Here is a 25,725-nt window from a genome sequence, read left to right on the forward strand (position 1 = left end):
TAGGTTCAATTAAAAAAAGGACAACAATAATTGTGGCTCAATGTTGACTAAAAAATATTTTTTTTAAAGATAATTCTATAGAAAAATGCTGTTTATTAAAAAGAGGCAAATCCCCATGTCCTGATGGTGTATTGGTTGAACTGTATTCTTATTTTGCTAAATACGTAATTTCTTAAACCTCTGGAACCCTTTCATGTTTAACACGTTTTACCTTCATCTAAAACAACCAAAGATCTTTTAAAGAGGCAGCAATATGTCTTATTCATAAAGAAGGTAGTGACTTAAAGTTTTGGAAATAAATATAGACCTAAGTCTTTAGTGAATATAAATAACATTTTTGCAAATATTCTACTATTACAATTGGACCCTTTTTACTTACTTTTGTCGGAATGAACAATCAGGCTTTAAAAATAGCAGACTGTCCTCTGCTAAAACCAGGTCATTTGTTAGTGTTTTGAGTAGTTTGTCTAAGCTTAAACTTATACTAGCCATTTTAAGGTTAGACTGTATTTTGACTAGGTTTTCATAGATTATGGAAAAGCAATGAAAATCAAATTCCTTGTCTCAGAGCCCCTGGTTCCCTACCAGTTAACTGTAGAATATATCTTTGTTAACAGTGCGTGAACTGTACAAATTTCCTTTTTACTTCATATTTCAATTATGTCTGTGGGAGCTGTGGTAGCACTATCGACACATCCTCTCTAGATCTACCCACCACCGCTTTCCAATAATCTGCCACTTTGGGGCAGCCCCATACCAAGTGAAAATATGTGGCTTCATGTTCTCTGTGCTTATGGCAAAGAGCTGGTAGGATGGGGCTGAGTCTGTGTAGCATTGCAGGGGTCATATGTGTCCAATAGAGGTAATTAAAATACAGCAGTTAGAATCTGGCACTACTGAAGACTTCTTATATCAACCCAAGTGTGTTTTCCATAGATTATCTGTAAACTCTGGTTTGCCATTTGTTGCCCATTCTGTGTGGGAGTGTAGGGGATGCCTGTGGGCACCCTCTCTGATGATAATATATAATTGAGTAATAATCCCTTATCCATGGTCAGCTAAAAATAGTAGTACTAGGGCATTGGGCACCTTTGGGGTGTCCTGTATGTTGACCCACAGTCAAGGCACGGTACCTCAAATTGCTTGGACTGACGAAATGCCCTACAACAATCTAAATCCACTGCCTGGCTGTAATGAATGAGGACAGTGATTCCACCACCCATAAGTCACCCATCATAAACCACCCACCCCTTTTCCACCACCAACATACCGTTGTTCCATTCTAAGGGGGCAAGTTGCAAATTGTGGTAGATGCGATAAGTCATATGATTGTGGCATTTTCTTGCCACATCTCAAACTACATCGTGTCAATACCAACCCAACCCAAGTAGGAGGTGTTACAGAAAGATTTTCCTTTCAGAAACAAGTGTTTTGACAGCTGCCCTCCTTCTAAACCCCCAACCAACGGATCTTTTTTGGCACTATTGTCTAGTTCCAAACCGCCAGCTACAAATTGCAGCTGGCCTGCTTGGTAGTAGGCTTCCATATTTGGAACATGTAGCCGTCCTCCTCATAGGTGCATGTTAATGGTGTTTATTTCAACTCTAATTCTTCTCTTGCCCCATATTAATATATTTAACATCGATCATAGTTGCTTGATAAGTTTTTGTGCTATCATGTATAGGATGCATTTAAACAAGTATTAAACACTTGAGCTACATTATCATTCTTACTATTGCTTTCCTCTCAGACACCTATAGGGGAAGCAATACACAAAAGTCCATAGAGCCTTTTTAGACTACAAATAAATTGGATGGTCAGTATATCAGATAATTCAGCTAGTGTATATATGATTGGTTTTCGTTTGTTAATGCAGAACCCTGATTGATTTCAAAAAGTTGTCCAGGATCTCCAGCAGGAGCAGCATGGCCTCAGGTGTTTTTTTCTAACTATAACAATAAGTCATCCTCGACTAAAGAGATCAGATATTTGTTCCCTCCCATCTCTATTGCCCAATTATCTTAAAAAATGGATACATAACAAATTGCGTTGTTGAAAGGAAGCCATAACACGTTCGTTCCAAACAGCTATTTGTTATGTCCTTCTGAACCTATTTTGTGATTGTGTAAACTGTTAGTGAATCGTTAAATCAGTTTAAAATAATCCAGAAGAAATGTAGCCTGTGATTTAGCGAATTGCAGTCTTTGTGACCACTAAATATCCTCGTACATCTGGTCCTTTATCACAAAAGTTAACAAAAAAGTGATCTTTTGAGACACATTACGGGTCTTTCAATACATCAGGTTACACTGGTCACATTATAGATAGAACATATCAGGTATTTTGACCGATTGCCCTACAGCCAACTGATGCAAACACAACATTTCTTAGACTAACACAATATTCTATTAAAGATATAACCAGAGAATGTACTGTTTACCTTCCTCCAGCCTGTGTAATTGCTGGAGAGGAACTACTGCTTCGGTGTGGGCTGATGAAGAATCAGTCCTCCCCACGTTTATCAGATTTATTTCTAGCCCATACTTACTGAAAAAGTTTCATGGCTCTGTCCTGGAGGTTCTGGGACAACTGTGATCGGATCCCAATGGGGTAAAGTAGAAAGCACCGACGATACACAGAGCACAGCTGAGTTTTAACTAAGCTGCAAGCCTGGAGGACGCTAAGTGGAGAGAAAATTTGAATATTAAGGATCCATTCAGTAAATGACACTAACAAACAAGATTCCAGGCTTCCTTCTAAGCCATGAGCCCTACAGTTCATTATCAGGTAAAATGAAAATATGAATTGCAATGTCTAGGTATATGTATGGATAACGTTTGTTTCGAATCATATGAGCCGTCTGCCAGAAATGCTAAATTTAGTAAATAAATACTTGAAAAAGCAGTATCTTACATTACTCCAAGCTGCCCAATACAAGCTTCAAAATGTAAACTTGTCACAGATCTACTAATTGTGTTGATAAAACAAAAACATATGGAAATGATTGCAAATTCTCATTTTGTGCCCTCAAAGATTGCTAAATATCTAAAATGCTAACAGGTAATCGGTGCTCAACTTCTGTAACATTCAAGATGTGATTATGAACACAAGATGGACCTCTTGTGAAAGACTAAAATCAAACAATAGTTTACAGCGCATGATGGTATGGGGGTGAGGGAAATGTAGAAAAGACGTGCTTTGATGGTTTTGGCAGGCAAAAACATACAGATCTCAAACTGGCAAGATTGCAGATTAGCACCCGTCAGCAGTTTGCATTATTGCCATCTTTCTGAGGTCATAAATGTAGACCCATTAAATTGCCTAACACCTGTTATTTGCACAGCCTAGAAACCACTAAATAACAAATAAATAATTGTTATTATTATGATTCCGTTAGGGATGTCTCTCCTTAGCTAACATTTGTATGCACTTTTTTACACTGATCAGTCATACTTACTCTGCCGTGGTTCCATGTTCACTTCTGGAGAAAGCTTTAATTTTAAAATCATGCCAGGCACCTTGTAACTAAAGAAAAAGACAAACAGAACACTTCAGATTCTAACCAGCTATGTTGTTTATGTAGCAAATCAAATTTCATTAAACATACTGGATATTATAAATCTATTTTTATATTAACACAAAAAATCACCCACAAACCTACACAAACACACACATATAAGTAATTATTTAGGTTCAATGAAATAAATGATAGGGGAGCTATTTTTCTGAACTTAGGAAAAAAATGCCATTTGTCATGTAAAAAAGTAGAGATTTCCCCTAAAAATCTTTTGGTTGAGGTCATGTTATGGTGAGCAATGAACTATAACTCCCTCCCAGTACATTACGCCTAACTTAACATATGACATCACAGATGACACAACAAATATCACCTGTAAGATAAATGAAGCTCAAGATCTGAACAATCTGATTGTTTGCCTTGACTGGAAAATGTTGTAGAAGCCACCTCTTAGGGCATGTACAGCTGGCTTTCGGCACAGGATGCGATATCCAGCCACATCCTGCAAGCTGTGTCTTTACCCTTTACCAGTGCTTAATTTGTGAAAGAGTGCCAGTGTGTGAAGGTCAGCTCAGAAGCACGCAGCCAATGCAATTAAATGTTGGCGTGTGGAATACCAAGGCTGGTAGTCTTCAATCCACTAACAGACACTCCCTATCCCTTTTTATCTTTCTTACAGATTCCTGCTTTCTCCTTTTTTGACAGTTTTGCTGTCATTCTCTTCCTCAGTCTTTCCAATCTGTTTTCCCTCTCTTGCAGTCAGTAAATATCTGATGCAGGAAAGAAATGCCGGTCCCAAAAAATAAGTGCTAGTGGCCCCCGCTGACCTTTACCGAAGATCCCACTGCATACAGCACTTGGCCAAACTCAATGGCTTGAGGCGCAAGGGTTAGTCTCCAGTCACACACTGCCCTCAGCCTCTATATTCCCAGAATAGACAGTGAAAGGCCTTTGGCATGGCAGCAAGGCCGGACTGGGAACACAAAGCAGCCCTAGTAAATTTTGTCAGACCAGCCCCCGTATGGTGCATAGCGAGTGAGCGCAGCAAGCGAGACTCACCACTACAAGAAGGGTTGACAGGTTACCCCGGAAAAAAGGCACAAAATATGGCAAAAATTGTGCATTCTATGACACAATTTCTCATTATATATTCAAGTGTACTAGCTTTGAAAGCATAGTAAATGATCACCTTACAGTTCACCTGGATACAACAATGATTGTTGGGGCCCTTCAATCATTCCCTCATCACCCTCCAACAGTGTCCCTCATGTCTCCATGTATTTCATATGTATTACAGCACCTCTCATACCATCGTAGGATGTCAGCACACATTACAACACACACGCATACAAGACAATGAATCATATGTGTAGGAAATCAGACATAAAACAAAAAGAAATACCAGGTTTAGGATTTACATGTCATCCATGCAGGTAGGTATTTTTTAAGTGTGTTTGGTCTGGAGAAGCACAAACTCAGGATTCAAAATCTAACACAGTACTTGGGGTTGGATTTACTAATAACAACGTATTTCTACCCAAACCAGCCACTCTAAGCATTATTAGGATAAAGAAAGACTGTGGAAAAACATACCTTTGGAACCTGTACCAGGCAGCTCATAGCTCACTGTGCTATATTACCACTGTAAGCTATGACATGCATGTTACAAAAGGCTATCTCTGACAAAAGCACTAACCCACTGAGCTATGCACATTACATTCAGTTCTGTGATCTGCATGGTACACGTTCTTTGCAGCAGGCATATTAACCAACTGCGTTACTTTAGATGAGTCCAAACTGTTAATAAACAAAACTCTTGTCTCTCTCCAGCAGGAAGATTAATCACCAGAGATATTAACCTTGACACTTGTATTGTTGCCTGAAAACTGCTGGATATAGGAGGAGAATGAGAAGCGAGTGATTATGTTTACAAGACCTGCCTATTCTCTTACTTGCGACCGATGTTAGAGTACTGCTGGAAAATTACATCCTCCCCCCACCCCCCAAGGCTTCCCGGAAAAACGCCCGATGCACCGCACGGCGAGGCCGGTGTTGCAGGGCAGGAGGTGCGCTCATCGCGTTGTTCTTGCTGTTGCTGTGCCCCGCCCCAAGAATCATTTATTGAATGACTTTCCTCAGTGCATATTTTGATTTGGAGGGTGTGCATCCAGTTTTTCCAAATATTTACATCAGAATGTAATTCTATATTAGCAGTTAAGTTTACAACTCAGTCAGCTATTTGAATCTGAGCTGACTGACCAAGACAGACTATTTTAGCTCCGACACCAAATCCTAGTCTCTGAATCTTATGAAGAAAAACTTTGGAGGCAAGTGGGGACGTTTGGACACACACCACTAACAAGTAAGGCTGCAAATTCCTAGCAGAACACACTTTTTTTCTCCAGTAAAAGTAAACTCAACTCTAGGCTCACAGACTAATATGAAGTTGTTAGGAACTGCTGACACGTTTCGTTTTAAGTGTCATTATTATTTCGCCCTATTCTGCCCCTAAAACTAGTTTTAATATTTTACTCGAACTCTGTAGTGATACTGATGGTTGGACATGCTTGCTCCCAATACTATTATCCCGGCAATCGCAGTGTGGGCTTATGCTGTGTTCCTGAGAACGGGCAAGTACTTTATTTTTATGAAAATGGTCGGATCAATTTGCAAAATGTATCAGTATTTGAGGGAGTCCGTAAATACAAAAATCATCCCATCCCACCAAGCGGATTTGTAATACACGTATACACATGTTCTACAAGAAACATTTGATTTGATAAAATAAAGCATATTGTCTCAACCGAGTTCATTAAACTAGAAAAACAATTTATGTGTGGGTGCTCTTTACGCAATGTGTGCAAAGGTGCTTGTGCAGTAAAGCGTATGCGATATATAAATTACAAAATGTTGATCGTTTTAGATCATATATCTTCACTCTGTCCACTGAACAGTTATCCAATGCTTGGGGCTGTTTCAGTCATAAGTACAGTCTTTCTGTGTCAGCCCATGAGCATGATACAGACAATTAAATTAATCAATGTTTTGAGCCCAATAAAGCAGAATGACAATTGGTCATCAAAAGGGCAACGAATGGAGGCCCCCCTATTTTCAGGGGTGAGTATTTTCTTAGATTCCGATCGGTCACATTAGTGCTGCCACAAACCATCTGTAGGGGCTACTAATGTTAGCCACAGAAATTCAGAAATGAAAGGCTCCAATAGGTAGCCTTAACTCAATAATTCAAGTGATGCATGTTAACTATTTTTAAAAACTTTGCATCCACCACAGTGATTATCCAGGTGTGCATCCTTGCACAAAAAGTCTCTGTGCAATTTGCAACCAATATGTGTGGCCAGTCCTTTAGTATGTCAGGCTCAAAATGTATTAACACACATCACAGACCAAGCAGAAGTAATATTTACAAACATCTGAATCACAGCAGTGCAACATTTACTCTTCTATTGGTAAAAGGCCATTCAAAATAACCAGAACACCAGAAAAGGGGACAGAAGGATGTTACTACATGCCACAGAATTGCCAAGTATTGTGTATTTGACAATTGATGTAAATATGTCCACCGTCACTGCAATTGCATACTGAGTTAAGGTAAACATTTCTAACCTATTATGCTAAGTTGATTTGTATAGCACCCTAATCAAGAGGGTATATCCAGGTGTAAAAACCTGTTTGCAGCTTGCCGTGCTGTAGATTCACATGCTCTGCACACTCCTGACAGCTATCATTGCGCTAGAACGTTACAACTTATATTTCTCTAAAGAAGTGTGTAATGGGTTCTTTATCTCCAGGTGGAAGAGATATTGGAATAATTCTATAGACGCAGGTTTGAGAGGATAAGTGATTTATTTAGATTCAATTAAGGCTGTCTTTTATTCCTTTTTCTACAGGGTAATTTCCTGTTACATTCATCCAGATCCTTTACTCTATTTTCAGGGCTCTTATTGTGGTCCCGGTGTGGTCTGATCCCGATTTGGTAGCGGTCCGGTCTTTTCCCTTGTGACAGCAGCCCAGGTTTCCCTAAAATAAAAAAGAAGAACGGAAAAATAGGTAAGTGTAGAGGTAAGGTAGGGTCTACATAGGGTTAGTAGGGTGGTAGGAGGGTAGGTACGTGTGGGGTTTGTGCTGGGATAACTTTCATTAAATGGTGAGCGTCGCCTTCCTGTGAGTTCCCTAGTTTCTCTCTCTCTAGTTGTGGGTTTTTCTCTCTTTTCTTTCTCCTGGACTTCCTCGTGAAGTTAGGGAGGAATAGTCAGTATGGCTTCCCTTGTTTTACAGTGTCTCCCCTTCCTGGCAGGACCTCCCCTCTTTCCTCCCCGTATTCCCTTCTCTTGCCTTCTTTCCCCTTAACCACCCCGGCAAAAAAAAACAGGTTCGGTGCGAACGTACCTGTGGGGGCCACGCCCCTCCGGTGGACGTGGCTGGCCCCTTCGTGGTCTCCCGACTTCTCTTCGGTAGGGGCGGGAGGTGCCCTGTGGCCTCCTTCCTTTTCCCGCGTCTCGCCTCTCGCGTCGGACTCTGTTCCGGCGTTCTTCAACTCCTGTCTCTCTCTCTTGTTGGTTCGCGTCTCTGGGGTCTCCTCCGGCTCTCTCGTTTCTTCCTTAGCTGGTCCGTCGTCCCTTTTCTTTGTTGACGAGACGCCTTCTGCGTCTGACGTCATACCTCCGAGGCTCTCTCGAGTGCCCCGGGGGTATGTCAACACGGCCCCTGTAGCTGTACTTGAACCGGCGTCAACGGATGTCCGGTTACAAAGTGTTTTGAATTTTGAGGTGACTTCTGATACCCCCCTGTAGGTCACAATGGACCAGAATACAGAACCCACCTCCACCATTTTACTTCATCTCTTGATTGCCTTTGAAACCATTAAAACATCAAACATTACATGTTTTGTTCTAGAATTCCTGATATTGGCATCTTAAGAGTAGTTCCTAAATGAGTATTCAGAGGCTTTTCCACCACAGCACACAGAATCACATGTTGTGGTGTACTCATTGTGCTATCTTATCAGAAATCCCTATTAACATCAACATGCTCTCCCTGGCTAAACTGATTCATTGAGTGGGGGGTTTCTATAAGTATGTAAACAACACCCAAATGATTTTTGGCTGCTCCAATGCCTCCACCCTTCAAGGTGCAGGGCCATCCTCCGTGGTGGGCAGTCTGTTAATTACCTGTTGGTGGATACCAATGAACTTCATGGACCTGAATCCATCCAAAATTGAAGTACTTCTGACATTTACTGATGTTTTAGTTACAGGTTTTCCATTGATATCTATGAAGACAGAGATTGCCAAAATATCTAGGTTTCTGGCAACTAAAGACTGTGAGAACACTATTGCTGTTCATTGACAACTATCTCCATGAGTCATCAATGCCTTCCTCAAGACTGAATTATTGTAAATCCATATACTTTGGAAGCACTTATGAACCAACTCCAACTGATGCAAAATGCTGCTGCCCGTCATATATCTAATAGGGCAAAATATTGCACATATTCCCCAGTATTGAAACCACCATATTGGCTGTTGATCAAGGCACTGTAATTGTCTACACAGTGATCTACCAAAAGCCTCCAATCATTCTAACAAAGTTGTTCACATGGTACACTTTCCACTGGGCTCTTCGTCCCTTCCAACAACATCTAATCAAAGTTCCCAGACTACAAATGGATACCCATGAGGATAAAGCATTTGCCTTAGCTGGCATCATGGCATCATGGCATGGAATCTCCTGCCTCTACACCTTTGCGCAGAATTCATCTATTTCAGTTTTGAAAACTCCTGAAAACAATATTACTACAACACTAGGGGAGATTCATGATTATCTAAACCAGACACACTGTTCCTACAGAAAGTTAAAGTCAAGCCCAATAGCCAAGTCAACTATTTTACACATCTCCTATGTCCAGTCCCGCCTTTAAATTTGCAAAACAATTGCAAGGGTGTATGAAACAAATCAATAAGGATTCAGGCTCAAGAAAAGTACATAATTACATAATTTGCAGAAACAACTACTAGGAAGGACTTTCTCATCACTTTTGGACAGCACAATGAAGCAGCACTAACTTTCTTTCATGGTCTATTGATATTAATAGATTTATTATGCTATCTTACTAAAACGACTAATGAAGTGGATGTATTGCAGCAAATCGATGAGTGCCCAATCACTCATCAATACACCACAATAAATCTCATATACAGAAACTTTAAAAATATATATATGTTTTTTCATGCTTTATTTGATTTAGTAATTTGTTTGTATTAACCACAATTGATTGATTGATTCCACAGAATGTCTTAATTCATGTAGATCCTCTGTGATGTTCTACCAATTAAATTACATATACTATATGAGTAGAACGCAACAATATCCTCTGGTGCTTCTTTGGTTAGAAAATACTCTAGATATATGTGTCTGGAGACTCATATATATCCTATGACTGTAGTTTAATTTTTTATAGGAGATACATCGCAATAAAATTCCTAAAGAAACGTGTGTGTATTGGTGTATATACTTGTGCCTTGCAAGTGAAATATGAATGTGGTTCAATAAAATATGTAACTTGGAGCAACAGCATAATTAAATAGTAACATGGTTTTTACTACCATGAGAAGTCCAAATCCCATGTTATAACAATAATACAGGCTAACACAAACTAAAAATTTAAATCTGTCAATCATTCCATAACACAACTGATTCCTAATGCTTTGGTCTGGTAAAATATATATGGTTTTACATGGAAAAGACAGTATGGTATAAACCATATATGGATGTCCATCAAAAACAATATGCTATGTATCACCACTATTAATGGAGGAGATTGGTTTTATGACTCATTCAAGGTTACACCTCCCATGAGTGATGGCCTTTCCCATGCTCAACAGTGAGAATAAACAACATATCAATACTTTTGTGCACATATACTTTTATTACATGTGTTCGAAATGGGGTCTCTAGTTGGCAGTCAGTTTACACTCTGTCCAAGTAGGGATCCTCACTCTAGTCAGGGATACACAGCTCAGATAACTCCTGCTCATCCCCTTGGTAGCTTGGCACAAGCAGTCAGGCTTATCTCAGAGGCAATGTGTAATTTATTTGTACCAACACACACAGTAACAGAGTGAAAACACCACAAAAGGATTCCACACCAGTTAAAAAAATATCCAATATGTATCTAAACCAAACAAGACCGAAGTAACAAAAATCCAATATACACATGCAAAGATATGCCTTTTTAAGGTAAAAAGATTCTTAATCCATAGAAACCAATGGATGTATTGTTTTAGCACAAAGTACCTGGTATGTATCAAAAATAAAGCCGTACGGGCAAGCATGCATTGGAAAAGTAAGCAATGCATCGATTCCTTACTCGCAAGTGAGGCCGTGTGCCAATTCTTTCCCCGCCGGGTGAACAATGCGTTGATTCTTTCCTCGCAGGTAAGCAATGCGTACATTTCTGGACAAGCAGCCTTAGGTCCATGCGGTGATGTTGATGATTTTGACGCCCAGGGCTGATGTCTGGAAAATTCCGATGTGCTGTGCAAAGGGTCTGCAGTGTGAACAGGCACTGCATCAATTCTCCAGCTGCGAATGAGGTGGCGAGTTGAATTTTCAGCCGCGCGTCAATTTTTCTGATGCGCACACAGCGCTGCATGGATTTTCCTGCGCAGGTTACCAGCTTCCACTTCTAGGGGCCCACGGACTGGATTTAACACCTCTTGCCAAGTCAGGACTCTCAGTAGAAGTGCATGATGTCCCTGAGACTTCTTAACAGGAGGCAAGCTCATTCCAAACCCTTGGAGAATCTTCACAAGCAGGATACACAGAAAATTCAGTCTTTGTCCCGTCAAAGGCAGAAGCAGAAGCAGCAACTGCAGCCCAACCCAGCAAAGCACACACAGCAAAGGGGCAGTACTCCTCTACAAGCTCTTCAGCTCTTCTCCTTGGTAGAGGTTCCTCTTGAACCAGAAGTGTTCTAAAAATCTGGGGTTTTGGGTTCACTCCTTATACTGATTTCTGCCTTAGAAGTAGGCAAACGTCAAGGAAAGTCTCTGTTGTTCAGAAGATCCTGCCTTGCCCTGGCCTGGCCCCAGACAAACTAGAGGGGGTTGGAGACTGCATTGTGTGAGGGAAGGGACAGACCTTTGAGGTGCAGGTGTCAGCTCCTCCCTCCCCACTCTAGCCCAGGAAGACTCATCAGGATATGCATGACACACCTCAACTCCCTTTGTGTCACTGTCTAGAGGGAATTCACGAACTGCCCAACTGTCAGTTTGACCCAGACATGGATTCCAGAGGCAGGCACAGAATGGTTAAACAAGAAAATGCCCAGTTCGACCTGACAGCCTTAGGGTGGTCACCCCTAACTTTTCGCCTGCCTCCCTCCACATTTTGGACACTATTTTTGCTGGTTTTAGGACTCTGCACACTTTACCACTGCTAACCAGTGCTAAAGTGCATATGCTATCTCCCTTAAAACATGGTGACATTGGTTCATACCCAATTGGATTATTTAATCTACTTTTAAGACCCCTTTAAAGGGCCTTACTTTATACTCCTTTTATAATTTTCTATAGTGATAATTCAAAGTGTACTTCTCAACTCTTGATCGTCTTTGACCTGCATTTGTCAGATGAATATTATATATTTTTTCTAAACACTGTGTGGTCTATTTTAGTGGTGTTATACAGTGTTATTGCATTGCTTATTGCACAAATATTGTACACATTGCCTTCTAAGTTAAGCCTGAATGCTCAGTGCCAAGCTACCAAAGGGTGGGCACAGGATAATTTGGATTGTGTGTGACTTACCCTGACTAGAGTGAGGGTCCTTGCTTGGACAGGGGATAATATGACTGCCAACCAAAGACCTCATTTCTAACATGCCCACTTTATAAAAGTGGCATTTTCAAACAGACAGACTAAAAAGCAACTCTACCAAAAGATGGATTTTTAAATTGGGAGTTCATTGACCCCCAAACTCCATTTCTCTATCTTCTCCCAATGGGAGACTGCACTTAAAAGATGTTTAAAGGCAGTCCCCGTGTTAACCTGTGGGAGAGATTGGCCTTGCCAAAGTGAAAAACAAGTTTGGCAGTATTTCACTATCAGGGCATGTAAACCACATCAGTACATGTCCTACGTCTTAAACAAACTGCATCCTGCCCATGGGGCCTCCCTTAGGGGTGACTTACATGCAGTAAAAGGGAAGGTTTGGGCCTGGCAAGTGTGTACACTTGCCAGGTCAGAGTGGCAGTGCACAACTGCACACACAGACACTGTAGTGGCAGGTCTGAGGCATGTTTAGAGGGCTACTCATGTGGGTGGCACAATCAGTGCTGTAGGCCCACTAGTACCATTTGATTTACAGGCCTTGGGCACCTCTAGTGCACTTTACTAGGGACTTACTAGTAAATCAAATATGTCAATCGGGGATAACTAATCATTATCACAAATTATACAGGCAGCGCTTTCACTTTAGCACTGGTCAGCAGTGGTTAAGCACCCAGAGTATCAAAAAAACAGCAATAACAAAGTTCAGCACACAGTCAAAAATAAAGGAAGCAGAGGCAAAAAGAAAGGGGAAACCACGCCAAGGATGCCAGGTCTAACACAATATTTTCCATTTATGGTTGAAATAGCAGGTACACATGAAATGGCATTTAAATATTTATTAATAATATTTGACTTGTATGACAAACCTGTTTCAAACCTAAATCACACTTGGCAGAGACGTGGTCCTTTATGTTTTGGTTGTTTGTTCAGAATTGGGCACATGTTGGTCAAGGGTTTCAAAAGCAATTATGAAAAGAGTCTTGGTTGTGCATACAAAATCCCCATGACAATTTATGATCTGGTCTACAGTCCTGGACAGATTTATGTGAGCATCTGGGCCGAAATCACAAAAACGAAACCGACTTTATCTTGCTTCTGTCATGTGAACATATTGCTCCAACACTAAATACACACTTGGGCTTTAACAACTAATAATTAAAGATATGTGCAGAGCTCAGCTTTGAATGGCATGGGAAAATTAGAGAGTGAGATATGATGTTCTCGTCCTGGCATTTGCAAGTGTTTTTGTAAGTTGCGGCTGCTGTGGGAAGAATGTACTGTTTAACAAATGTTATCAAATGTGCCAAAAAGAAGGTGCTGCACGTATAACAAATGCACAAATATTTGGCTTGCTGGAGACCTGAACTGTTGGATAAATCTTTATTGCTGAACATGGGCATATCTATCTGTGTCCAAAGTTTTTTGTCAGACATTTTGCCAGGGGTCCAGGAGCTCCCATGTCATTCAGCTGAATAAAACCTCGCTCTCACAGAACAATAGTGCTTATGAATTTTATTCAAAATTTGGGAGTTGACAGTTCTGGTGGAGAAAGGGGGGCACGCTACTAGCACTTATTGTTGGACCAGAGGATCCGCAGCAGCCAAGTTGCAGTTATCCAAGCAGATTCAGAAGGCACGTCATATGAAGGGCTATTCCTCTAGTATTCCAACCTCTACTCATGGGCCCAACTTGGCTGCATTGGTAAAAGGCACACACATAATCCTAAAAGTTGTTTTGATAGAGACAGAGGAGAATTGGGTGGGGAATGAGATGTAAAATGTTAGCCAAGGAGTAAATAGGTAAACAGTCAGGGCACCTGTGAGAGGCGAAAATCATGCAGGTTTTTTTTCCTCTCCCTTCCCCATCACCATAGAGTAAATGAGAAGGGACAATCCGGTGAAGGAAGAAAGTGTTTGTGTGTCTTTCTTCAGGGGAAAGGTGATACCTCTCCATGTGAGTGAATTAGTCTGCGGAAGGGAAAGGACCTTTAGGTATGCAAATTCACTAGAGGATATAGGCTATAGGCAGGTGTGATTGAGAATCTCACCCCTACGTAGGTAATCTAACAGGCAAAGAAGATAGATAAACTGCTAGTGCGTGAGGGGTAAGTTCCCCACATAGAGTCATGGATAAGTCTAACAGTAAAATTAGGTTAGACGGGCACAGCTGCTGCCCCGACTACATGAGGGAACACAGGCATGCAAAATGTTAATTTGAAATGAAATGCCTGAAGCACTAGTGAAGTTGCATGAATAAATTGGAGAAGCCACATCTACAGTATTGGCTTTTTGAAGATCTGATGAATGTTTATCTACGACCATCTTTGGTGTCAAAAAGAGTGCTAGAGAAACTCCTGGAAGAGCAAAAGAAACCACTGAATATTTGTTCAATTGTCAGCAACTGTCAGCAAAGAGTTATGATGGCATGGAAAGGATTAACTTGAGATGATCATGTTCATTCAATGGTGCAGGCTAGTGGTCGTGTAGCTGGGCAACTGGAAATGGAATTGTATAAAAGAGGATATGTTTGTCACATATATTTCCTTTGACTGTGGCTGAGGTGAGGAAGAGAAATTGGTGATGTTACAGCATTTGTATGAGGAATTGTTGGAAAAGATAAAGTGGGAGGATGTGGTTGGTCAAAGAAGCAACATGGGAAATAGAACTGCGGTTACGATAAGTAAGTGCCCTTATGTACCATTTTTTGAGGTAAAATTGATTTCATTAAGATGGCACCCTGTGGAGGACATGGATATGGACTGATAGCAATCAGCATATTCTCAAGGTGGGAGGAGGCCTTTTCAGTGCACAGGTGTGATGCTATGACTGTCTCAAAACTGATGCTCAGCGGACTGATCTGTCCGGGCACAACTGTAAATAGTGTGATTGGGGGGTATTTCAACAAGCATTAGCAAAGCCAATAAGTCTCACCTACGCAAGAGCTATTGGCTTTCACAATATGTTTTATCTATGTTGTACACAATCATGACTACTGTCCAGTATGGCTAAAGGTTAGTGGGGTAAAGGAAAGTGGAGTGTCAAAGTAGAGTAGAGTGGAGTGTTATGGATTGGAATAGACTTGTGTACAATGGTTAGTGTAGTGCTGAGTGGAGTGTCATGGAGAGGAGTAGGGTGTTATGGAGGGAGTAGAGTGTCAGAGTGGAGTAGAGTTGAATGGCATAGGATGGAGTACAGTGTTGTAGAGTGCAGTGTCAGAGTATCGTGGAGTGGTGTAGAGCGGAGTAGAGTTAAGTGTCAAGGAGTGGCATAGAGTGGAGTAGATTGTTGTATAGTGGAGTGGCATAGAGTGGAATAGTGTGTTGTAGAATAGAGTGGAATAAAGTGGCATCAAATGACAGAGGGAGATGTGTAAAGCGTTGTAGAGTGCAGTAGTGAAGTAGAGTGGCACACAGTAAGGTAGAGTGTTGCAGAGTGGAGTGGACTAGAATGGAGTAGAGCATCATAGAGTGGAGTATCAGAGAGTGTAGTGTCTTAGAGTGGATCAGAGTGGCATAGAGTGAAGTGGCATAAAGTACAGTGGTACAGAGTAGAGTAGCATAGAGTGCAGTGGTGTAGATTGCATTGGTTTGGAATAAAGTGGTGCAAAGTGCATTAGCCAGAGTGCAGTGACAGTGTAGAGGGTGTAAAGTGCAGTGGTGTGGTGTAGAGTAGAGTAAAGCGGTGATTAGTAGATTGCAGTGGCATAGACTGCAGTGACATATGGTGCAGTGTCATAGAGTAACTGAAGTGGCATAGAGTGGAGTGGTTCAGGGTAGAGTGAAGCGGAGTAGGCTAGACTGCAGAGGAGTAGAATAGCGTGGTGCAGAGTAGAGTGATATAGAGTGCTGTGGCATGGAATGCAGTGGTGCAGGATAGATGAGAGTGGCATGGAGTGATGCAGAATGTAGTCGCATTGAGTGCACTGGCAAAGAGTATAGTACAGTGGGTGGACATTGGTGGTTCAAAGTTCAGTGGCATACAGTGCAGAATGGAGTTGTGTAGAGTGGAATATGTATGGTGTGGTAGCACACTGCCATTACAGACAACAAATCTTCAATTGAAACAACCATTACATTTGCACAGACATACAATTTTACTGACAAATGTATAGAGTACAAACAATAATGTGTGGAAATGTCATCACCTAGTGCATTGATTTTGTTTTAATCGTAATAAATATTTGTTTTCATCACACTTCAGAATTACAAAAAAATGTGCTTAATTTGTGCTTTTCTAACTCTGGTATACTCTGAACTATCTGCACAGTTCATTTACAGACACTTTAATTTAAACATTGTACAGCCTTCCTCAAGCACTCCCCCAGTAGCCAGTATGATTGTCACATAAATCATCTCACTTTTAAGTCAGAGAAAGAAAAGTAAACACCAAGCTCCCTGGATTGCAGAGCCTGATATACTTGACCTCGGTCTTTGAATGCTCAGTAAATGTGACAAGATAATGGCATGATTTAAAGGCCTAGTTACAGAAATCCAGTACCGGTGGAAGAATACAGTAAATAGGGTTTGGGCAAAGGAAGGGAAAAACTCAAGCTGGACAGCCTAAAACAAATAGAGGAATAAAAAGCAAGCAACTGTGAGTTACAAACTAGAAAGCCAATGGTAAGCAAGGGGCAGAATGCATTTCCAGGGAAGCTTTCTGAACGTCCCCAAGATTTTGTTAGCAAACCAGACATGCACTGTCTGGTAGGCTTTGACCTAAAATGAAATCATGAAAGTAATATGTGAAGCTGTGGGCAACACACAGAAACTGCATTGTGCTTATCAACCCCAATCTTTGGGCATATTGGAGAGACCCATTGGTGTTAGAAAAGAATAAGCTTGCAAAGTTGTGCTCATTTACCACCTTGAAATGGCTCAATGCCCTACCTCTGGTGCCACTAAACATCTGTTGCCAAACAATGAGACCGGCTTGGCTCCCCCATGAAATCCTAATGGGGCAGCCAGTGAGGATTCCAATGCTCATGGCTGATTTACTGACAATAATTGATGATTTGATCATGGTTTATGGCAAAAGACTATCTGATGTTGTGAGCTCTGTGTCTCACCAGGTTCAGCAAGCAACCCTATACCTTTGACTGCTACTTATAAGTCTAGAACCCAGAGACTGGTTTCAAATGAAGAACCAACGCCCTCAGGGCAATAGTGGCAATAGTACCGCCAACAGGCTGGCGGTACTCGTCACCTTATTTTGACCACGGCTGTTCCGCCGTGGTAACACCGCCGGCGCTGGCAGTATACCGCCATGGCAGTCCCAGCGGTTGTAATCCGCCAGGGCAGCAATGCAAGCAGCGCTGCCCTGGGGATTTCGACTTCCCTTACCGCCAGCCGGTCCGTGGCGGTAAACACCGCCATGGAACGGCTGGCAGTAAGGGGACTCGGGCCCCTGGGGCCCCTGCACTGCCCATGCACTTGGCATAGGCAGTGCAGGGGACCCGAGGCACAGCCCCATTGTGCATTTTACTGCCCGAATTTCGGGCAGTGAAGTGCGCGACTGGTGCCACTGCACCCGCTGCACATCAACATTGCCGCCGGCTCTATTATGTTGATGTGACTTTTATGCTGGGCCAGCGGACGGTAACACTGTTACCGTCCGCTGGCCCAGCAGAAAAGTCCAAATAGGGAGCGAGTGATACCGCCAACACTGGCGGTATACTGGCGCCCGCAGCCTCAGCGGCCTTTAGGAAAGACCGCCAAGGTTGTAATGAAGCCCAAAATCTGGAAAGTCATCTCGAGTCCCATTGGAGGGAGTCCTACAAGATCATACTAGTGACAAATACTGCTCTGAAATATGAAAAACTGCCAGCTTGGGTGCATGCATCCTATACTATGAAAGTGAGGGCACTGGCAGAGGGTGGCAAAGGGTAATTGCCAGAAACAACAAGCCATACAGGTGTGAGGGAAGTAATGAGGGGTCAGAGGGAGATGATAGTTGTGATCATCTTGGGGGCCTCATGTGCCACTGACACAATCAGACTGATCCTGGTGTTGCTGATGCACATGATCCTTCCAGTAAGAAATGGTTGGGTGTTAACCCTAGCAATGCTTCAAAATATGAAAGAAAATGATGAAAAAGAAATGTGTTCTTGTCGCTAAATGAGTAAAGAGAAAGCACATATGACCAGCTGTTCAAACCTACTACTCAGTTATGAATGCATCCAACTGTATGGTCCACCAACATGCTAGCCTCCTTGGTGAAAGGAGTTACATATGTAAAGACAACGTATCTTGCTATTGACTTGTGTTATTTACCTTCCTTTGATTCACAAAGGTGTCCAGGACATTTCACACAGAACTAGGAATTTAAAGGGATAAATGAGAAGCTAAAGTAAATTAAATTTACAATGCCTAAAGATGTAGAATGCATATTATCTGAAGGAAAAAAAAAAAAATTGTGTATGAACACAATAGTAGACATTACCAGTATATACAAAAGGGTGTGTTAAGGTTCCTAATGGACCTATATCGAGGGAAAATAATTTGCTACTAACAAAACCAGCTTTTAATTTATGGCGAGAAAGTGCATGTGCACCTTGCATAGGCTGTAGATGAACTATATAGATAGTTGAGAGTAGCTGCATGCACACTTAACGTGGCAGAGCAATTTATGTTCTACAAAGAGATAAAGCGTTAGCAAGATATCTATCATGCTTGTGAAAAGAAAGCCTTCTTCTCATTACCATTTCCGTTAGACTACTCCTGTTCTCAGCTTTCATATCTCACTTCATATCACCCTTTTACATCTGAGGAACATCAATTTCAACAGCCAAAGGAGCGACACAGGGGAAGACATTTTAGATATTTTCTCAGCAAATGGTTCCTCCAATAGGGGTAGCACTAAATGTACTAAGAATAAGGACACAAGGTCAATTAATAGAGAAACTAACTAATGAACAGCTGCTGCTTTATCGAGTGCTATTGAAGAAATTATTGCAATGCACAGCATGATTGTACGGAACTGAATGGCTTTGAATCTGTTTTTAGCAAAGTAGCGAGGGGCCTGCAAGGTAATTAACACACCGTTGCACTTTTACCCTAAAAATACATAGAAAACAAGATATTATAGTTGATATGTGAAAGGTTTCACAAGAAGAGCATGGGATGGGCAAGACAGGATTTTGATTTAAGATAGGAGACCAGCTAAAGGGTTAAGGGAAGGTGGATCCTAGCCCTTCTGGTCCCTCCCAGCGGGAGTTCCTTCACCAATGTGACGACTCTGTGTCCCAAACAGGAGGTACTGGCCATATTGACCGTAACAATGGTACAACGGTGGCCACCTATACTGAGCAGAACCTGAGACTTTGGTGAGAGGGGCTATGGAGGAGATTGGGATGCTGATGGCACAGTGCCAAGACAGAAACTTTGTCCACAACACGATTCCACCCTGGTGGAACACTGATTTATTTTCCTCTTTCGTTCTTCATGTGGTTGGGGACTGTCTGCCTGTGGAACTTTATTTCATGTGGAGGGTGGTGCTGTAAGAAGAAGTTGTACCGAACCAGAGGGTGCTCTGAAGTATTGATGCACATTGGGTCGTTGTGATCAGCATGGGATGCAGGGGTAGCATACTTCCTGGGCTTGCTAATTTCCTCCACCCCGGTGTTCTCCTTATTGCAGAGTGGTCATTATCCTAGGTGGGTGAAGGGGTGATGCTGGTGACTGAACTTGTTGGCTTCCTGTCACATTAGCATGACTGAGGTGTGCTTGGAGTGAGTATGTGCGTATGCAGGGATGTGATTCTTGGAGATAAAGCAGGTGAAGGGATTTGTTTTTTGTTGTAGGGTGGGGGGTGTGATGCTGAATGTCCAAGTGCATCAATCACTTTGGACTTCCATACGCCGTTGATCAGTACATGCATGTCTGGGGTAGGAAGTGGGGGGTCCTGTTTTATGTGGGTTCTCTTGGGGCTTTTGTGTTGGAGCAATTGCGATTATGTCACAGGGGGGACGTTAAGATTTGTCCATCAGGTGTTATTTTACAATGTGTGTGGTAGGAACGTTTGCGCTCCTAACTTGGCACTGGATAATGGGGCTTGATGTCGGTAAGAGTTGCAACTCTTGTGAGCAGTCACAGAGGTTAGGAATAATCTGAAGGGGAATATATGCTCACATCATCTCACCAACTTTTTCATTCTTCATAGAGATGGGGACAGAACCGGGCACTTGCTTCGTGAGGTTTATCCGCAGGAGAATATAGCTGACACACTGTAAACTTATTTGGAACAGGTATACCGAAACCCTGCTCCATTTGGAACCAGTCAAAACTTTTCTAGTGTCATTGCTGCTACCGTTGCTGGGTGCTCTTGCTGCTCAGGACTTGGATGCAGTCCTTACAGCGAAGGAGGTTCATACTGCTTTAGGGCAACTACTGAGGGGCAATACACCAGGCTGTGATGGATTCCCTGCTGAGTTTTACCAGATCTTTTCATTGGTGCTTACCCAGCAACTTTTAGAGCGCAGGACAGAGGGTTGCTTCCAGCGTCTATGAAAGAGGTTTGCATTATAATGCTGCTAAAGCCTGGAGGGGACCTGTCAGACTCCTTGAATGATAGATACAGACAATAAGATCTTTTTTAAAGTTTTTGCCCTCCCGTTGTGCCAGTCATTACTCAACTGATACAAGCAGACCAATGCAGATTAATGCCTGGCCGCAGTACCTCAATGAACCAGCAGCGATTGATGCATGTGTTACGTGAGGTGAAGGGTCATGATGAAAAACTGGCAGTGGTGTCTTCGATACATTTAAATGGCAATATTTTATGCAAGTGTTGGAGGCTATGAGGTTCGGAGCCCACTTTTGTTCGTGGATATGTCTGTTGTACAAAGCCCACTGCTCGGGTATGGGTGGGAAGGCAATGTTCTACACTGTGGAAGGTGAGTGGGGCACATGCCAGGGATGCCCATTGTACCCCCTCCTTTTGCTATAGCACTGGAGCCTCTTGCAGTTTAGATCTGGCAGCATATGATTGAATGGGGGATAAAGGTGGGGGGCATCACCCAATTGTTGTCCTTATATGCGGATGATACTCTTTTGAACCTCTCTTCTCCCCTGTGGTAGCTACCCATAATGCTGTTTTTTTTTAACTGCTTTTGGAGACTATTAGGCCCCCACATCAATTATGGTAAGTCACTTGGGGTCTTGCGCTGCCTCTGGAGGGGGGATTTACTGCCAGTGTCCCTTCGATGAGAGTTGGACTCCTTCCGCTACCTGGGAATGGTTATAGCACATACCCCACAAATGTGAGGGTCTTTGAGGGTTTACGCTCGTCGTCGTGATTTTGGACTTCACTCCCGCTGTCTCTCAATGGCTGGTGGCTCTCATGAAGATGGTGTTTCTGCCTCATTTCCTCTATGTTATCCAGCATTCATTTGACATGCTATTAGAAAGTATTTTGGGAAGAGTCCCATTCTTTCTGGATTTGGTCTTCTGGGATCTCTGTTCCATAATGAGGAGTTTATAGACTGTGAGGAGGCGCAGGAAAGCTTCCGTATAGGGCCCGGCCAATTTCTGCACCACTGATTTTTGCAGGACATGTGGCCCTCGTTTCCTATGGCACCATCTACCTCACTTACTTTTCAATGCCTCCTAGAGTTGCACAGGAGCCATCATGTGATATTCCACCTGTATAAGGTGCTGATGGCACACTATAAGAGGGATTTTTGCCGCAGGGGGGTCTTGGAGGAGCAGGGGATTTCAATCAATGATGCCTGTTGGCAACAGACGTGTACAATGATGAAGACAGTGTCAAGTAATGCACGTTTTAAACTCCTGCACTTCAAATTCCTTTATCGTACATATTTCACGCCAATGTTAAGGCACACAATAGGTCCCGGTGGGGCTGACTCTTATCACTGGTGTCATGTCTCTGTGGCCTGCTTCCTGCACTTAGTTTGGTAATGTCCTGTACGTCTACTGGGGGAATGTGTTGACTGGAGTGAGGTCTGTAGTGTGGCTCCCTGTGGCTATGGACCCAGTTGTCTGCTTGTTGGGAGACATCTGTAGACCAAAAGGCCAGAAAATGGCATTTAAGTTCCTACACTTGCTGTTGTTATGGGCCAAGGGACAGGTCCTGATTACATGGATGGCTCAGGTTGGACCGAGTGAAGAAAGGTGGGTGGCTGACGTGGTTGAAAGGGCAACAGCTGAGGCTGTCCACCTAAGAAGGTGCAAGCATGATGAGGGCTCAGGAGGACATTGAGGTGTGGCTGGTATTCCTGATAGGTTCATCAATCCAGAAGGGGTATCTTCTTCCACCATGTCAGGTGATAAAGGGCCCTCGGCTTCTGATGAGGCAAAGAATGAGCCTATTATGTTTATGGGCAGGGAGGGATAGTAGGAAGGGGAACGGGTGGGATGATATAGCAAAAAGCATGTGATTATGTATGCTGGACAGATCATCAATGTGATGTTAAACTGATTCTAATGTGAGACGTTAACCTTCACTGTAACATGGTGGATTGTGGCAAGCAGTTGAATACCTTTTGGTGCCGGTTTGTAATTGTTAAAACCAATAAAATATTTCTTTGAAAAAAATGTTTTACATATCTTCAAAGTTAAACATTCTTAATTTATTTTCACTGCTGCAAGTCCTACCTCTCCTATAGGCTAACACTGGAAATACCTTTTTACATTTGAAAGACTGTAATTTCCAAATGGGACCAGGTAACCTGTTCATGTTTGATGTCTTTAAGATTGTAAAGAAGAATTCTAACTTATTGAGAAGTTGGATTTTGAAAATGTCATTTTTAGAAAGTTGGCATTATCCTGCCTTAGCCATTTAGTCTCTGTAGCCTGTACCAGGGTCACATGACTAGGTGCAGCTGACACTTGAGTTTTGTTAATTCCTCCTAGACAGTCACACACAGTAGGTACCTTAGGTGTGCCTGGATAGCCATCAATGGCTGTATGGGAGGGAGGAGCTGGACACAGCCCCACTTACACTTGAACAGTCTGTGCCCTGCCTCCACACACAGGGCTTCATAACCTCTGTAGTTGGACTGGAGCTAGGACAGGGAAGGCAGGATGCTGGACCTCAGATCAACTCTTCAGCACACTCTTGAACCTGTGGTTACTCTGCCAGGAAGAAGGTCCGCTGTACTCCTGAAGGGCTGACACTGTGCTGGACTGCATCCTGCTAGACTACACCTTGCTGTGCTGACCTGCTGCCCTCCTGCCTGGGTGAGAAAGACTGGACCTGCATCTCTTGAACCCAGTACCCCAGAGTGATTTGAAGGGCTACTTGGCTGGCTTCCTGAATTGAGCCTCAGGGACAGAAGGCTCCAACAATCTTGCACCTGAACTCTGCCATCCCTGCCAATTGGTGGCACCCCAGACCCAAATTCTTGGGAGTGGGTCTAAGGGGTTCTGCCAGCCTCTGTAGATCCAGCAGAACAGACACATCTCCTCTGCTGCGTAGCACAACCCCCAGCTGAACTGACGCATCAGCCCTGCTGCATGGATGATTGGAAATGCTGCAAATCCCCACATCGCATTGCAACCCATTGCTGCCTCAGAACTGCCGCTGCATGACTCACCCACGGTGCAGGTCTTTGCATCCCTGGTCAATGGCAATCTTGATGTCGACGCTGGACTTCTCATCACAGCCTCGCAGCTCCTAGGAACAGACATTGACTGACTGTGCAACGCATCCCCAACTCTGGACTTCTAATCGCAAGCCCTCGTTGACAGGAGCTTCGACTATGACACAACAGGACCTTACACTGCAGTCTTTTCACATCTTGGAACCAACGCATTGCTTTCGCTATGTGATGGATTATTGACACAGATCCTTGCACTGCTCTGCAAACCAGGATTGAAGGCACTTTGTTCAGCGGGCCTAACTGGGTTCATGTAGCTGGCTCTTGCTCCATCATGGTAGGCCTGAACTTGTGACTTTGTCCTGTTCCGGCATGACCAGACATCCACACTTGGCACTTTAACCCTTTTATTGCTACTTTTTTCCTAAAATCTTTAAAACTGAATATACCCAGTTCTACTGATTGGATTTTTGGTCTTGTTTTATTTATTACAAACTACTCTATTTTTCTCACTTTGTTGTTGGCTCCCTTGTGGTGCATTCAAATTGTGTTACTGTTTGAAATGTTGCAAAATACTTTACACATTGCCTCTGAGTTAAGCCTGCTCTTCTCTGTGCCAAGCTACCAGAGGGTTAAGCACAGGTTAATTTAGGGTTTGCTTGTGACTTCACCCTGAGAAGAACTGTGGTAGCTGATTGAAAAGGGTTTCACCCCCTCAACCAGTAACTCAATTTCTTACAGCGTATTTGCAGATCTCACCTCAGGATCGCATGGGAAGACCAGGAGGGGAAATATGATGCTGTCCTTCTGGCATTTGCAAGTGTTTTTCAAGACTGGATCTGCATGGGAAGAATGCACTTTTTAAGGAGCATTATACAATCTACCAGGAAGGAGTTGTCACACATATAGTGACTGAGTACCTGTTTCTCTTGCCAGAGAAATGAACTGTTCAGTAACTGTCCTTTGCTGAATGAAAGTGTAGCTATCTGTATCCAGAAGGTTTTTTGTCAGACATTTTGCAGAAGCTCAAGGAATACTATTTAAGTTCTGGGCGTTGATATTTACACAAATGTCTTATCAAGGAGAGTTTGTTTGAGAATAAATCAGTTTTATGATTTGATGTATATCTGTACAGTACTTTGAGATTTTTGTAAAATAAAAACAGAAAAGACAATCCAGGAATAAAGGGTTAATCTTTTCTTTATCTGCAATGTTATCATCTAGGCACTAGTTTGCAATTCACAATTTATATATATATTTGTTTTAACAACGTGGGTCGGTAAAGTACTTACCAGTTGCACACAAATCACACTTTATTTATTTTAACAACCTAATTAATTAGCTTACTTGCCAGTTTGCAAACAAATCACAATGTATTTATTTATCTAACAACCTGGTTCGTTAGAGTACTTACCAGTTTGCACACCTATGTACAAGGTCTGCCAACCTGCTACAGGAAGGTTGGCTGATTTAAGAGCTGAGATCTTTTAATTGCACCACCACTGTATGATCTGGGAATGTTTCATTGTGTTGCAGATCCTATTGCCCCCCCCTGTGGGCCAACCACAATATATTGGAGATCCATGAATGAAGATGGTACATTCCAAATGGTAGGAAAAAGTCCTCGTCCCACCACCAAACATACACTAGGAAGGCTCCATCACCCAGGAACACAACATGAAGTTCCAAAAACTCAGACATCAAATGAAAAAAACATATTGATCAAGATCACCTATTTTCCATGAATGACGAAATGATTTGTGGGACAATTTTAATATAGTGATAAATGTGCTCACTATGGGG

General features: G+C 42.5%; 1 protein-coding gene across 4 annotated transcripts in view; it reads right to left on the reverse strand.

Annotated features, from left to right (window-relative positions):
- Positions 1–25,725, reverse strand: part of HPS1 (HPS1 biogenesis of lysosomal organelles complex 3 subunit 1) — a 270,693-nt gene that overhangs the window by 34,947 nt on the left and 210,021 nt on the right. For all 4 annotated transcript variants that reach the window (XM_069239659.1, XM_069239661.1, XM_069239657.1 and 1 more), the window contains 2 exons: positions 3,458–3,525; positions 2,549–2,680 (listed from right to left, as the gene is read on the reverse strand). In XM_069239659.1, coding sequence (XP_069095760.1) covers positions 2,549–2,680; positions 3,458–3,525 — 200 coding nt within the window. The remainder of the gene's footprint in view (positions 1–2,548; positions 2,681–3,457; positions 3,526–25,725) is intronic.

Source organism: Pleurodeles waltl, chromosome 6 (genome assembly GCF_031143425.1).
Source record: "Pleurodeles waltl isolate 20211129_DDA chromosome 6, aPleWal1.hap1.20221129, whole genome shotgun sequence".
Lineage (NCBI taxonomy): Eukaryota > Metazoa > Chordata > Amphibia > Caudata > Salamandridae > Pleurodeles > Pleurodeles waltl.